The sequence below is a fragment of the Mirounga angustirostris genome, unplaced genomic scaffold (assembly GCF_029215605.1).
Source record: "Mirounga angustirostris isolate CCGP_5_RB_7025 unplaced genomic scaffold, mMirAng1.0.hap1 SCAF_1, whole genome shotgun sequence".
Lineage (NCBI taxonomy): Eukaryota > Metazoa > Chordata > Mammalia > Carnivora > Phocidae > Mirounga > Mirounga angustirostris.
The window spans coordinates 106,950,974-106,966,954 of record NW_026991709.1 but is presented as its reverse complement, the minus strand read 5'-3'; the positions used below and the strand labels follow the sequence as shown (position 1 = coordinate 106,966,954).

The following is a 15,981-nucleotide window of genomic DNA, read 5'->3' as shown; positions in this document are numbered from 1 at the left end:
TTCATCAACACGGGATGAGAAAGGGGAGCAATTCCTCTCATTACCTGTCCAATTGAGTGTTCTCTCACACAGTGGTATTTCAGTCTTTGCTTTTTGAATTAAAGATATCTTATTGTAATTTTTGATGTAATGAGTTCCCCTTTTATTTAAATCATTATATTACAGGCAGAAATTTCAACAAGGATGGAGACCTTGTTGACTGGTGGACTCAACAGTCGGCAAATAACTTTAAAGACCAATCCCAATGCATGGTGTACCAGTATGGAAACTTCTCCTGGGACCTAGCAGGTGGACAGCATGTATGTTCACATTCTCTTGAAAAGTTTTAGATATATTCAATCTTTGTTGTTGTTGTTTTTATTGTTGCCTTTATTTTATTTGAGTATAGATGACACACAATGTTACCTTAGTTTCAGGTGTACAACTTAATGATTTGACAAGTTTATACACTGTGCTATGTTCACAAGTATAGTTACTATCTGTCCCATTACAGCCATTACAGTATCATTGACTGTATTCCTTATGCTCTGCTTTTATTCCTGTGACTTACACGTTCCATCACTGGAGGCCTGTATCTCCCCCTCCTCTTCACCCATTTTGCCCAAACCCCCACCCTCTCCCCTCTGGCACCCATCGGTTTGTTCTCTGTATTTATAGTTTTGATTCTGCTTTTTGTTTGTTTATTCACTTTTTTTTAGATTCCATTTATGAGTGGAGCCATATGGTATTTGTCTTTCTCAGTCTGACTTATTTCACTTAGCATAATACCCTCTAGGTCCATCCATGTTATCTCATTCTTTATTTATGACTGTATAATATTCCATTGTGTATATGTGTTGCCATGTTTCACTTCTTCCTTATCCATTCGTCTACCCATAGACACTTAGTTTGCTTACATGACTTGGCTAATGTAATGCTGCAGTAAGTAAATATATCTTTTCAAGTTAGTGTTTTCATTTCCCCTGGGTAAATACCCAGTAGTGAAATTACTGGATCATATGGTATTTCTATTTTTAACTTTTTGAAGAATAGATATATCCAATCTTAAGTGCATTATCGATGCCTTCTTAACAATCCAAATACAGGTAAGGATCTTTAAGCATCTTTTGTTTTTTAACAGCTCAATGGAATTAATACACTGGGCGAAAATATTGCTGATAATGGAGGTATTGGCCAAGCATACAGAGTGAGTAATAATATTTTTTCCCATCGTAGTGATTGGAGTGTATATTTATCATATTTAATCATTCATTTAAAGCCTTTTGCAAAAAGCACATATAATGTAGGCAGCGAACAATGAATAGAAAGTAAAAAATACATGGGGGAAAAGGGGATGGTAAGTATGCTAACCAGAAAGGGCAGTATGGTTATGATTGAGCTGAACAGTCTAGGTTTCTGAGAGGCTGAGAAGAGGAAACCTGGAATGTTATATCAGCAAAAATGAGGAGACATGCAAGTTTCACAGAGGAAGCAACATTTTTCTAAGAAATAAGTTCTGAAATAAATGTTTTAGGAAAGGTGCGTCATCAAAAGGATTATTTTAGTCATTGATCAATGTACTAAATAAGACCCTCAGTTTCACAGCAGGTGAAGCAATATTTGGGAACTATAATCAGCATAAACCACAGTCCAGTTACAATGCCCCAGTGAGAGACTGAAGTGATATAGCTCCAACACATGGCCTTGTAGTCATCCAAACTATTATACCCAGAGGAGTATATTGATGGAACATTCCTTAGAATCTCATTTAGCCTTCCATTCATTCTTGCTTTCAACAAATACTTGTTGAGGACTTTACTCTGTGTTTGGCACTATTCTCAGTGTTGGAGACACACCTGTGAATCCTCCATAAAATGTGTCATTATTTGATGATTAGAGCAGGGATTAAAGGATGGTCTATTTGATGCCATGTGCACAAAAAAAAGTAGAGATTTTTCACAAAAGAGTAGAAGAATAATGGTCTTAGAAGCAACAAAAAGGAGTGAGGGTAGTTTTGAGTGTTTCCTCCAACCCTGAGGTAGCTGACATTTGGGACAATGAGCAGCAACTGCTTGAGAAGGTACAGGGGACAAAGTGCCCCAGGAAAAACCAGACTTCTCTAAGACAAAGATGTATGTAATATTCTATGCAATGGATGAGGATGTAAGATTATTTGTCCACCATAGAAATATATGCGTTAGAGGGGAGGGGGAGGGCCTCAGTGATTGGGCCAGGAAAGGGGAAGCTTCAGAACAGTGTAGGAGAGATGACTGAGAGAGGGCCTGTGTCTTGGCAGTGACCATGGATGATCCAAGTGTGTGGTTTGGGAGATTAAGCTGCCTGCAAAGTTTACAAAAGAATGAGTCCCAGCAGAATCCTGGAGGATGGTAGATTGATGCTCCTTTGAATGCTTGGTAATATTTTGACTAGATGCCAGGCAATGTGCATTTTACCTTGAGGGTGCTAGATATTTTTTTTTCCTACAAATATTTTGAGCTTTATACTTGGACATGATTAAATTCCTCAGAAATGGTTTGATCCTTTTGGACCTTGCTTTTACAACTTTTTAGATGGGACTAGGGTAGTGCTCAGTCTAGGGACAATTATTCTCCCCTGCTGAGGCAAGACCTTACTGTGTGAATCTTGAAAGGCCCATCTGATTTCTAGAGATCCTCTCCTATATAGCTTTCTCCTCTTTAGGACCCTGTCATTGGTGTCTTTGAACTCTCAGGTCCTTCTCCTCAACTAAGGCAGTCCCTTGGGCTCCAGTTGAGTTTCTCTTCTCTACATTGTCACCTGGAAATGCTTAAGACAGTAAGCTGGGGCAATTATAGGGCTTACCTTATTTGTTTACCGTATCAGAGAGATCACTCTCTTTTTTGCCAGATGTCCAGTGTTATGCACACCATTGTTTCATATATTTTGTCCATCATTTGTTTGTTTCAGCAGGAAGGTAAATCCAGTCCCTCTGACTCCATCTTGCCTGGAAGTGGAAGGCGTTGGCACCATTAATACTCCCACAGTTATTTCTAATATTCAGACAGATTAAAAATCATTGCTGTAAAAATGCAACCAAAATCTGGGTTGATGGTACTTCCATGAAGACCTTCACCTAAAACAAGTACAGACTTATTATAATGAAGCAGATTATAATTTGTGATACATGGAATCATAGCATCTAATACTCTGTCCTATTGCTAGATAGTGAGCTCCCTAGGAGGGAGCAGTCTTCCCCATGTTCCTAGCATCTTTACATAATAGAGACTCAATAAATCTGTGTTAATGGCAAGGAGGAGGAAATGAAATATATTTTCTGCTTATCTAATTGATCACTTTCCTTTGTATTAAGCTGGAAGTAACACATCTCAGAAAGTTTGTTGTAAATTCCTTAAATATGTTTAGTAGAGGAAAACTACATTTTTCAATGGTATTCATAGAATTTTAAGAATTAAGGACATTTTCTGACATTCTAGTAACCTAAATTCCTTCTTCCTAATGTAACTGAGGTTCAGTCTATTTTGCCCTGTCTTCTGGGTACCACAATAATTGCTCATCTTTATTCTTAGAATCGTAGGGTACTAATTTTTAAGAGATCTTAAGGAATCCCTTGACTTTTGGCATGAATCATTCAAAGTCTGGTGTAAATCTTTTTTGCTAAGAGTGGTAACTGAGCTAAATATGGCAATTACAGACTGACTCCCTTGGCAATCCATTCTTCCAACTGGCAAGACTCATCCATTTATCTATAGAACAACATTTAGATAAGTTTTTTATCATTTATATAAGCCATCCATTAATTCAACTGACGTTTATTGACCAATGACATTTTCAGAACATTTGTAAATGAATTCTGGTTTTCTTTCTAATCCATGAAATAGTTGTAGGTTGCCATATGTAAATAGATTATTATGGTGATCCCAATATAAAAGGTTAATTACTGGATTACATGGTCTTTTGCACAGATTTAGACATAAATTTAGAAAATTATAAACATCATGTTTCTATCTCATTAACTGCCTAGGCCTATCAAAATTATGTTAAAAAGAATGGTGAAGAAAAATTACTTCCTGGACTTGACCTAAATCACAAACAACTATTCTTCTTGAACTTTGCCCAGGTATTGTATTTTTCTTGATTGATAGATATGAAAATCATTTTGAGTTATAATTTCATAGTTAATGAGATATTGCATGCTGAGTTTTCTTGTTTTAATCAGTTGTGGCAGAGCATTTGACTTGACTGACTTTCACTGTTTGTAACAGACTATTAGCTCGTATTAATGGTAATTATGTTCCTGGTTGCCTATCACTGAACATTATTTGAAGAGTAAATGGTTGAGAAATGCAGAATTCCAATTTAAATTTTGCAATAGAAAGTGGACCTGCCCATACAAATAATCTTTGATTGAACCTAAGCACACTACTTTCCTTTATCTTCCTATCCCTAGGTGTGGTGTGGCACCTACAGGCCAGAGTATGCTGTCAACTCCATTAAAACAGATGTTCACAGTCCAGGGAATTTCAGGTGCGTGGGTTTGAACAGCAGTCAAGGTGCTCCAATATTGACTCCATTACTTCCACATTTGGAAATTGGCCTTTTCTAACTCTGACTATAAAATTTGGAAATCCACTGTTTTGTTTTGTTTTTTCTTTTGAGGGTCATGGATAGAATCAACAGAACACAACAGGATAAATGTCATGTTTACATAAGCATAGCCTTGACTGCTCTTATCCTCAGAATTTATGTGACCTGTGCTTAGTGCTTGATGGATTCCAACAAAGATGTTGCCTGAGAATCATGTCCCTATTTAAAGCTAGCACAAAGACATTTTTAAGAGGCTATGAAAAGTTTAGGCCTAGCACCAATGAGTCGCCATTCCAAAGAAAGATTTCCATTCAACATAAAGAGAAACGTGGTTTAATTAGAGGTTGTCCAACATAAAATAGTTATCCCCAGAACTCCAGGAGAGAGTACCTTGAAGCAGAGGTCAGAGGACAACCCATCAAGGGTGCTGGAGAGAAATGCTCTGTAGAGTGGAAGGTTGAGTTAGAAGAAATCTAAAGTCCTTCTGAGATCAGAAAATCTAAGAGAGCAATGTATTGAAAAAGAATCACTCTAACCAGCGTTTCAATGTTAAATCCTGGATCCTCATGTATCCAGTTTAGGACTAAATTATTAATGCTCCCCCTTCCCACATACTATAACACTTCATCACTGATTTACTGATCAACAACACTTCTCAGGCAGGAACTCTGAAAAACAAACTTAAAATTTCATAGAGTGGTTGGAAAACAGCTTGAGAACAAAAGAGAATTAATGGGCTGAGTTTTAAAAGCCCTTCCTAAAATAGATATAAACATACTGCCTGGATCATTCACTCCTGGGGAAAAACCACATTCAATTATGAAACAATGAAATAGCATATTTACAAATTAAAGAGTTTACTCAGCTTGTTCTAGTATCATCATCGTAATCACCATCATTTGGTATTTGCCTTAACTGTTCTTTCAAAATTCATTTGCTCAACAACTGTTTATTGTATACCCATTAAGTGTGTAATCCAAGGTAAATTCAGTCTTGCTAGAATAATCAAATTAACTTCTTTTTAGATAATGAGCAGCAAAAGTCACTGGATCAATTCCCATTGTAGTTTACCCAAGTAACTTTTTGTTTTCATTTTTAGAAGTTGTCTTTTTCCTTACTGAAGTCTTCAGAAGTGAAAATACAGGAATTTAATTCTGAAGACAACAGAGGGCAATTATTATAAGCTCACATAAACCATGATAACAATCTAATTGGTCAAAGCTCTTCCTTCCATATCCCCATGAACTAAAGCATATGTGCATAAAAACCTAATGAATTTAAGTAATATTATTGTAGTACCTGGTACATCTGGCATACCCTCAGAGAATGGGGCTTGCAAATTGAAAGATTTTGATAGCTAAAATTTGTCGCTTGAGTATTAACATTTTCATCTTAACCACTGGATTAAAATTTCTCTGTTTAAAATACATTTTCTACCTTATTGCCTTATAAACACAGTATCCTGAACAAAACCTAACTTTTTTTTTTTTTAAATGACACAGACTATTGTTATGACTATTAGTTGGCATTTTAGTGTGTTTTTTTTTTTTTAAGATTTTATTTATTTATTTGACAGAGGGAGAGACAGCGAGAGCAGGAACACAAGCAGGGGGAGTGGGAGAGGGAGAAGCAGGCTTCCCGCGGAGCAGGGAGCCCGATGTGGGACTCGATCCCAGGACCCTGGGATCATGACCTGAGCCGAAGGCAGACACTTAGTGACTGAGCCACCCAGGCACCCATTTTAGTGCTTATTAGTTTAGTGAAATCCTCAAAAGCTAGAGTATGGGGAGCTATTTATTCCTACACTGAAGAGCCACCAATGGGGATATGGTGATGCTTTTTTGACTTTTCATTTTGGCTTTTTATTAGGGTTTTCCTGTTTGTTTCTTCCCGAGTTCTCTTGGCTGTTACTACATTGCCTGCCTTTTGCCATCCCATTCCTTCATTCTGATTAGCTCAGAAAGCAGATCCTTATACTTGGTGAAAAAAATGAATGTAAACTTTGAAGGAAGAAACACTTGAGTTCCACCCATGGCTTTGCCATTTATAAGCTGTTACTTAACCTTTGTGCTTCAGTTTCTAGATATTTTAAATTAGGATTAAATTATCCTGAGAGTTGTTAAGAGGATTAATGTTAATATAGAAGTGTCTATTACATATATGTGTTTGAAAATTAGTGCTAGGATTATTTTTAGATAAGAAAGGTGTGAACAGAATAAGAATCCCCAGGGGTAAATATATGGACTTTGCAACATTTTTATTACCTGAGAGTCAAGGGCTTTTTGTTGCTCATTTCTTATGTCTGGATAGTTCAGAATGTCAATAACTGATCACTGATTAAATGATATATAGGTAAATACATAACTGTTTTCTACCCTCAATTTTAAACTGAAAACAATTTTATTTATAAATATGTAAAATTTGCTATCTGTAAAAATACATATTATTTTTTTATAAAATACGTAAATTAGGGGCGCCTGGGTGGCTCAGTTGGTTGGGCGACTGCCTTCGGCTCAGGTCATGATCCTGGAGACCCGGGATAGAGTCCCACATCGGGCTCCCTGCTCGGCGGGGAGTCTGCTTCTCCCTCTGACCCTCCCCCCTCTCATGCTCTCTCTCTCATTCTCTCTCTCTCAAATAAATAAATAAAACCTTTAAAAAAATTAAAATAAAATAAAATATGTAAATTATTCACAACTTTATTTGTAACTTTGTTCTAGTGCAAAAGATGCCTCTTTGACTATTTTTTGTTTCTAGTAAGAAAAGTATGTGTTGTTTTTTAAAAAGGGTAAATGGAATGCCAACCTTTTGTCAAGGAAGTTATTATTTTCTCTGGAGGTAAAGGGATTTCCTCGGCAAAAGGTTGAGGTTACATTTAGTTTTGGAAACAGGCTGCTTCCTGGCTGTACAAAGTAAAACATATTTTTTTAAAAGCCTTAAAAACTAATAGACATTGAATTGCTATTGAGAAATTGTGCATAGTGGTTTGTGTAGAAACATTTCTGAAATAGAGATTTTGTAACCTTATGCTTAAATACGGCAGTATTAAAACAGAAGGCAAAATATACTTGATATAAAGCTGCATCTATAAAACCATTTGTTAGGTTTGAACTGTAATTGTTTTAGTCTTCCTAACTAAAGTCTTACGTACTTTAGATAAACTTTTTTTTTCTTTTCTTTTCTTTTTTTTAAAGATTTTATATATTTTTTCACAGAGAGCGAGAGACAGTGAGAGAGGGAACCCAAGCAGGGGGAGTGGGAGAGGGAGAAGCAGGCTTCCTGCTGAGCAGGGAGCCCGATGTGGAGCTCTATCCTAGGTAGGACCCGGGGATCATGACCTGAGCTGAAGGCAGACACTTAACGACTGAGCCACCCAGGTGCCCCTATAAACTTCTAAAACTTTAGTATTTAGAGAGAAATTTTTTTATTTATTTATTCGTTTGAGAGAGAGAGAGACAGGAGGAGTGTCAGAGGCAGAGGGAGAAGCAGACTCCCAGCTGAGCAGGGAGCCTGATGTGGGGCTTGATACCAGGACCCTGGGATCATGACTTGAGCCAAAGGCAGAAGTTTAACCGACTGAGCCACCCAGGCACCCCCAAAACTTTAGTATTTAAAATAAAAACATTTCCCCTTGATGTTCTAGAAATTGAACTCACAATTTAAATGACTTCTTTTTGGAAATTCAGTTTCTGTTAGCCATCCCCATCACTTGGAATGGTTGTTATGCTAATATTTACCATATAATCTACAGATGTGTCTCTAAAGTTATTCAGATGTAATACTTCTAAACAATATATAAGGGTCTGATAAGTTTTTTAAAGCAAGTTCAAAGGCACAAAGTGATACAAATGTATACACTACCTAAATAGTAAAGGTACTCATTTAGATGCTTATGATGCTTACATGAAATTCATGTAAGTCCTTTATGTAAGCACTTTACAGAACTAACACCACTAATAAAGGAAGACGTTTTTTCCACAGCTTAATTTCTAGTACTTTTTGTAAGATATTCTTTCTAGCGTTGTATGTAGACATTTTTAGGTAATATGGCGATTTTTTTCCCTATTATTCCATGAGTTAGTATATGTATGCTAAATCCTGTTTGAAATACTAATGTTTCTTCTATTTGCCTTAAATATTAGCACTGGTTTCTGATAATTTGTAAATGTCAGTTTGGATTTTGGTGAACCTTGTAGCACTTGTTAATCTTCAAACCACATCTGGGAATCTATTCAGGCATTTATTTCTTTGTGAATTTATAGTGGAACATAAGCTGATCAATGTGACCTTCCTTTAACAAAACCATGAACAACAGTTAACGATAAAGATTGGATAGTTTATTTATAAATGAAGCTAGTTAACCTTGTAAACAAGTCATTCATTTAAAAGAATTACCAAGGGATGCCTGGGTGGCTCAGTCGGTTAAGCGTCTGCCTTTGGCTCAGGTCATGGTCCCAGGGTCTTGGCATCGAGCCCCATATAGGGCTCCCCGCTCGGTGGGAAGCCTGCTTCTCCCTCTCCCACTCCCCTTGCTTGTGTTCCCTCTCTCGCTGTCTCTCTCTCTCTCTCTGTCAATTAAATAAATAAATAAAGTCTTTTTACTAAATAAATAAATAATAAAAGAAGTAACAAAAGGTTGTCAGAAGACCAATTAATTGCAAAAATCTCATTCAGTAATTAAAAAATCCAGTTAGGCACAGGCAGGAGTAGTCTTCTTGGTCACTTGATGTTCAACTCCGTATCCCTTAGATGTTTTTAAAACAAGTGATTATTTGCCAAGGGAATAAACAACAGTATAATAAAACATTTTATATAATAAAGTCAAAATTTCAAGTAAATCACTTTAAGACATAATCAATAAAAGCCATTTATCTTCTGTTATCATAAACACAAACATTTCACAGTTTTAATATAGCATGAAATTCATATAAGTCCTTTATGTAATATTAATGAAAGATGACCCCACTCTTAAGAGAAGGGAGTCATTTGATTAATAATGTATCTACTTTCTGAAATAGATTATTTATGTCATCTATCCAAAGAATTAATGTAAACAATAAGACATTAATCAGAGTCATGGGAAGGTAAGTGAAGTCCTGGTACATGGTTGACCTAATTATTCAGAACTAAATGATCTAAGTGAAGCTTTTGGATGGAAAGAGAAGAGCTGGAATGGAAATGGAGAGCTGAGTGCGCATTAGGTTGAGTGTTGCTACATGGCTAACTGCCATTGGTGCTTTGTGAAGACTTCCCTTCTTTGAGGTGTGTGGGTTTTTTGTTGCTTTTTTTTTTTTCATTTCTCTCATGTTTTTATGACAAATGTAGAATTAAGTCATGGGTTTGGACATTTTACTGAAGTATTTGTGCCCATATGATTATATCTAAGATACAGCCCTTCAAAAAAAAAAAAAGTTTAATAAAATGAAGACAAAAAAGAGCAGCTCTTCTAGTCACAGGATCCCAGATGCTTTCCCTGTCCATCAGGGAGCTTGCTGCTCAATTTGAGGAACAATCAGGTCATCGTGATGACTGCCACTCAGCTAGCGCATAGGGCTTCCTAAAGTGGAAAGGGGATTGAATTAAATGAATCAAAGTTTCTCTCTGTCTCAGAGTTCATGAGCCTAGAAACTTAAAAGACTAAAGACCAATACAAATTCCTGATGTCTAAAATCTTTTTATTCCTTGGGGCGTCTGACCGGCTCAGTAGTGCATGGGACTCTTGATCTTGGGGTTGTGAGTTTGAGCCCCATGTTGGGCATAGAGATTACTAAAAATAAAATAAAATCTTTTTATGACCATTTTTGACCAAGTATCAGGTGAATTTGTCGCTGGACTTTCAGACATAAGAAATGACACATCATCATCATCATCATTATAGCAAATTAATTCAATCTCCAAACTCCCACCCTAAGCAGGGAGGTAAGAAACTTAATTTCAGTAGTTTTCAGTGTACTCCTTTTTAGGGTTGTACAGGAATCCAAAGACCCAGAAATTAGGGAATTAGTCTCCACCTCCAGCCTGCCATGGTCACTGCTGATATCTCTGCAGTTCAGAGGCTCCATCTGAAGTCAGGTGGCTCCATTTCCTTCTGGTGGTCATGGGCAACAGCCTCAGGAACCACTGCTCTTGATGTTCAGGCTCCCCCACATTACATGCCATCCTATCAGAGGCCTCTCAGGGCCCTGCTCACAACGGGAGGAATGTCTTTGTCATTCACACAACCCACAATTACTGGGCCCCTCCTCAGCATTGGGGAGGCCAGTCTTCTCCATCTCAAGTGGACTAATAGATATAAATTCCCCAGCTCTGGCCCCCACCCCACCTCAACACCCCCATACCAGGAAGATTCCTGTTAATCTTTAGGACTCCTCTAGGAGTACTAAGAAAAAACACACAACCAAAAAAGTTTACATTCTCCCTGAAGGATAGGGGAGTTGTGATGTTGGGGCTGGAGAGATAGTTGATGTGGTAATGGTTGACACATTAGGAAGTCAGACTTTTAGAAATTAGGTATGGATCTGTCTTTCCTGGAATGGGGATAAGGAAAAGAAATGCTTGCTTTTTCTCATAGTTGGTCCATAGTTGCAAATAAACACAAAACTGCTAAGTAGTGTTTTTCTTTATAATGACCTATTCCTCCTGTACATGTAATCACCATGACCAGCTGACAGGGTCATTTATTCAGTTAGTATGTACTGACTCCTACAGTGTACAAAGCACTGTGGTAGGCTTTGCGGGGAGGGCAACAGGGAGCAAGAGATACACAGTCTTTTGCCCTCAGATTACAGTGTAGTGGTGATGTCACGAAGTAAAGAAGGAGAACAGATCATTGTGAACCAATAGGGCTACTACAGGTGGGAGGAACTAATCTGGACCTTCTTTGAAGAAAGCCTCTGAGGAGGGGTATTTAAGTAGAGGCATGAAAGCTGAGAAGGAGTAAATCATGGAGTCACTGGGCAGTAACTTTCAAGCGAGTGGGGTCCATAGGAGCAGAAGGCCCTAAAGAGGGAAAGAAACTGGCTGGTTTGATGAATGGAAAGTCGGTCTGGGTAGTTTGAACCTGATGAGAAACAGGAAGAGAAACGTACTATGAGGAGGCTGGGAAGGTCGGCTGGAGCCCTCAGAACATTGGAGGCCATGGAGAGGAGTTGAATTTCATTCAAGCCCCTGGAAGATTTTAGGGAAGGGAATTAGGGGATTTGACTTAAACTTTAAAGGTCATTCTGCTGTGTGGAGAATGGGTCAGAGGAGGTAAGACTGCAAAGATTTATACTCAGCACACCTGCCATGTATGGAGATCTCAGTAATTAGAACACACTCTCCTGTCACTTGCCTGAGATCTTCCCACCACCCTCGTCTGTTTGCCGCCCTGCCCTTCCTCCCAGCCCAAGGTGGGTGTGGTGGCATGGTCCCAGTAGGAAGAGAAAGGAAGGAGCTGGTTTGGGGTTGGTGTGAAAGCATCACCTCTGCATCATTGTACTGACCTCTGTCTCCCTTCAAATGCTGCTTGGTGCCGCCAGTGGGTCGGTCAGTGTTGTTTTTGCCCACTGGGGTCAGAGATAAGAAGACATTGACTTTTTGCCAGCCCTTTCCAGTTACTCAGGCTGAATGCAGTTTCTGATATCTATGAAGTTCTTTTGGAAAAACGAAAATAATGATCTTCCTTATTAGATCCAATCGACAAATACCTATTTAAAGTCTATTATATGTAAGTAATTGTGTGAGCCCTTCCAAGAGGTAATGAAAAATCGTGATTTTATTTTTGACCAAGCTCTTCTTATAATAACTGCAATTCTGAATATGAACTATTCATTTATTTTACAACACACATAGGGTGTTTATAAGTTAACTCCCCGTGACAACCATAAGATGCAGGTACTATTATTATATGCATTTTACAGAAAAGGAAACTGAAGCACAGAGAGCGAAATAAATACAACTCATAGGCGGTATTCAAGTCACACAGTCTTCAAAATCTGTGCTCTGATACTTTGTTACTTGTCCATTTAAAAATTCTGTTAATGAGTAGAACTTTTTTTTTCCTCTCAGGCTGTAAATTCCAAATTCCGTCAATAGGCCTACATCGAGAAATTCTGTAAACCTCCTACATGGCATGGGCCTAAGTATCAAATGCTGATGTGGCTTTTGTTTGTTTCACAGGATTATTGGGACTTTGCAGAACTCCCCTGAGTTTTCAGAGGCCTTTTACTGCCGCAAGAATTCATACATGAATCCAGAAAAGAAATGCCGAGTGTGGTGATCTTCGGAGAAAGCGATGTGGCCCTTGGCTAGACTTGCCAACACCACAGAAATGGGGAACTCTGTCCACAGAAGTCATTGTAATTACTTAGGATGACAGGGCATCATATTAGAAATGAAGTTAGGTTATTCTGGAAAAGGTGTGGAGAGAGGAGGGGGGTGTCTGGTGTCTATCAAATCAATCACTTCTCACTGTGTAAATAATGCTTGATCTCTAAAGATATTACCATTCATTTCTGTTCCTCATATGATCTGCCAGTTGATGTCGTCTCTTGAAAACAATGTTAACCCCTTGATGTAGACTGGGATTGCTAATCAAAGGGAAATTAAAGAGATTGAAGCATACAGTTGACTCCAAAAGCACAGCAGTGGCATGAGGGTTAAAAACACATTGCCTAACTACTTATTTTTACTTTTATCTGTAACATTTTCACTCCTACAGAACTCTTCCAAAGAATTCTTATACATACTGGGGCCTTGGGACTTCGTGTAATTTTAAACCGATTTTGCCAATCATCAGTTTATTCATTCTGAGATCATTTTATTTTAAGCTCCTCTTGGGCTAAAATGAATGTCTGAAACTGGTTTTCATTGTACCTGCTTTCACCAATACTGAAATTCTTGAGGGCCCCTGCAATTTTCTAAGCAATTTCTTGTTCTCTCTCTCTCTCAAAACTTGATCTTTTTAAGAGATTTGTAGTAATGTATAAATAATAATTTTTATATTTAATTATTAACTACATTTATGGCTAAGTAATTATTATTATAGGTAATCATTGAATATTGACATTTCCGACAGAGATAAATAGTTACGGACCAAGATCTGTAAAGTGATGTACAGATGAAGATTTGAGACTTTTTAAGCTTATCAATCATATTGATAAAAAGCTTGAAGCACAAACTCTGGGTTAAAAATTGCCATTGGACAGTTGTCTGGAGCAGAATTTTCAAAATAAACTCTGTCCCTGAGGTGGCTATGAGAAAAGGACAAAACTGCATCTGTGTAGCTCTGCATCTCCTTCTCTTTTCAGGTTTGTCATCTGATGGAAATATTTTGATCCTAAATTGGAATTGTGAGCCCGTTACTCACTGAGCCTGCTGGGGCATCAGTCTAGCTCTGGAGAGTGCATTTCTGAATATAAATGAGAGGCTTGCCCACCTCGGACAGACCTGCCTCTGAAATCCGAACTCGCCTAGAGTTCTGGGAGGGGCCTGTCTAGTCCCTGCTTGGAACTCATCTCTTGAGGCTTTGTCTTCTTCTCTTTCCCTGTCATTTTGGCTAGTTTGGTTAACTTCATTACTTGATTAGTATTTTACAAAAGAGGCATTTTCCTTATTTTTCCTAACAAAATGAAAATGAGGGAATTTCTATTCAAAATATGAGTGTTGGTTTTCTTGCTTCTTGAAAAATGCATTTATTTACCTTTTTTTAAAAGTTATGAAAATGCAGCGTATACCCAAAAGTTTCATTAAACGTAAGTGTACAGCTCAGTGAACTTTCTCCAACTGAACACAGCCCTGTAACCAGCACCTTTAAGAAACAAAACATTACGAGTGCCTTAGAAACCCCTTCTTCCAACTACCACTTCCTTCCTCCAAGGACGACCACTGTCCTGACTCCTAATATCACACATTAGTTTTAATCGATTACCATGTATTCTTTTGTGTCTGGCTTCTTTCTCTCGTGTTACATTTTGAGATTCATCTATATTGTTGCATTCGATTGTGGATCTCTCATTGTCATTACTCAATAATATCCTATTGTGTGATTATACTACAATTCATCCATTCCATTGTTGATAGGCATGTGAGAAGAAGCTTCCAGTTTGGGGCTATTACAAATGGTGCAATTATGAGTATACATACTTGCATATTACCCATCTTTTTTAACTTGAGATTTTAATGAACTCATTTCCACAAACATTTCGTCAAGTTATTATAAATATTGAAAATATAGTTTTCAGAGGCGCCTGGGTGGCTCAGTTGGTTAAGCGACTGCCTTCGACTCAGGTCATGATCCTGGAGTCCCTGGATCGAGTCCCACATCGGGCTCCCTGCTCGGCAGGGAGTCTGCTTCTCCCTCTGGCCTTCCTCCCTCTCATGCTCTCTGTCTCTAATTCTCTCTCTCAAATAAATAAATAAAATCTTTAAAAAAAAAAAGAAAAGAAAATATAGTTTTCAACTAGCCATGGATATCCTCCTCTTCTTCTTATATCACTACCACCATTATTATGGATAATTCAAAGTATACTTGTGAATATATTTCCTTAAATAACCTGAAAACACTTAGAAGTAAGATTCGTGGTTGGAACATTAGGAGCGCCCAGTTCTGAAGAGAACAACTACCTTTGAATCATTTAATTTCCATCCTGTCAGAGCAGCTGAAGAGCAACTAGTACAAATTACAGAAAGACACTAGATTCCCCACTCTTTAAAACATCAGACTCCCATCTTTATGGAAGGACGTGAGTGACATTTTCGGGGGGGGAAAAAGCCTTTCTAATGCCTGGATCTCCTGTGTCTAGAAATAGGAGATTTCCTGGGAGTGAGGGATACACCCAAGTGAGAAGACCAGTACCTCCCCCTCTCTCACACGTGAGGATATTATTTTTTTTTTAAAGATTTTATTTATTTATTTGAGACAGAGAGAATGAGATACAGAGAGCATGAGAGGGAGGAGGGTCAGAGGGAGAAGCAGACTCCCTGCCGAGCAGGGAGCCTGATGCGGGACTCGATCCCGGGACTCCAGGATCATGACCTGAGCCGAAGGCAGTCGCTTAACCAACTGAGCCACCCAGGCGCCCACACATGAGGATATTATTAATTGTATATGGCATCGTTGTTGAGTTGTATGGGTCTCTCTCAACCAGTCCCAATCATTTGGAGTTGTTTCATCAGATAAGGCCTATCTGTAATCTCACGCATAAATCCGATTTCACTATGGCTGAATCCTGGTCAAAGAAAGACTTTAGAAGCTGAGACACTAAGGGTTGGGAGCTAATATAACTCAGGGATGAGGCTAGAAAGAAGTTCTCATTGGTAAGGAGTCTGCCTCCATGCTGCAAAGTCCATGTGGATTCTGGGCATGAGGTGGAAAGAATGCTATCTTGGGAGAAGAGTCTATTCTAGTCCTAGTCTGCCATTAATGACAAGGTGACC

General features: G+C 38.2%; 1 protein-coding gene across 3 annotated transcripts in view; it reads left to right on the top strand.

Annotated features, from left to right (window-relative positions):
- The window catches only part of MME (membrane metalloendopeptidase), a 101,103-nt gene extending 86,167 nt beyond the window's left edge, over nucleotides 1–14,936 (top strand). For all 3 annotated transcript variants that reach the window (XM_045903506.3, XM_045903507.3, XM_045903508.3), the window contains exons 19-23: nucleotides 166–299; nucleotides 1,121–1,186; nucleotides 4,001–4,096; nucleotides 4,427–4,503; nucleotides 12,724–14,936. In XM_045903506.3, the coding sequence (XP_045759462.1) occupies nucleotides 166–299; nucleotides 1,121–1,186; nucleotides 4,001–4,096; nucleotides 4,427–4,503; nucleotides 12,724–12,823 (473 nt within the window). In that variant the 3' untranslated portion in view covers nucleotides 12,824–14,936. The remainder of the gene's footprint in view (nucleotides 1–165; nucleotides 300–1,120; nucleotides 1,187–4,000; nucleotides 4,097–4,426; nucleotides 4,504–12,723) is intronic.
- The last annotated feature ends 1,045 nt before the right edge of the window (nucleotides 14,937–15,981 follow it).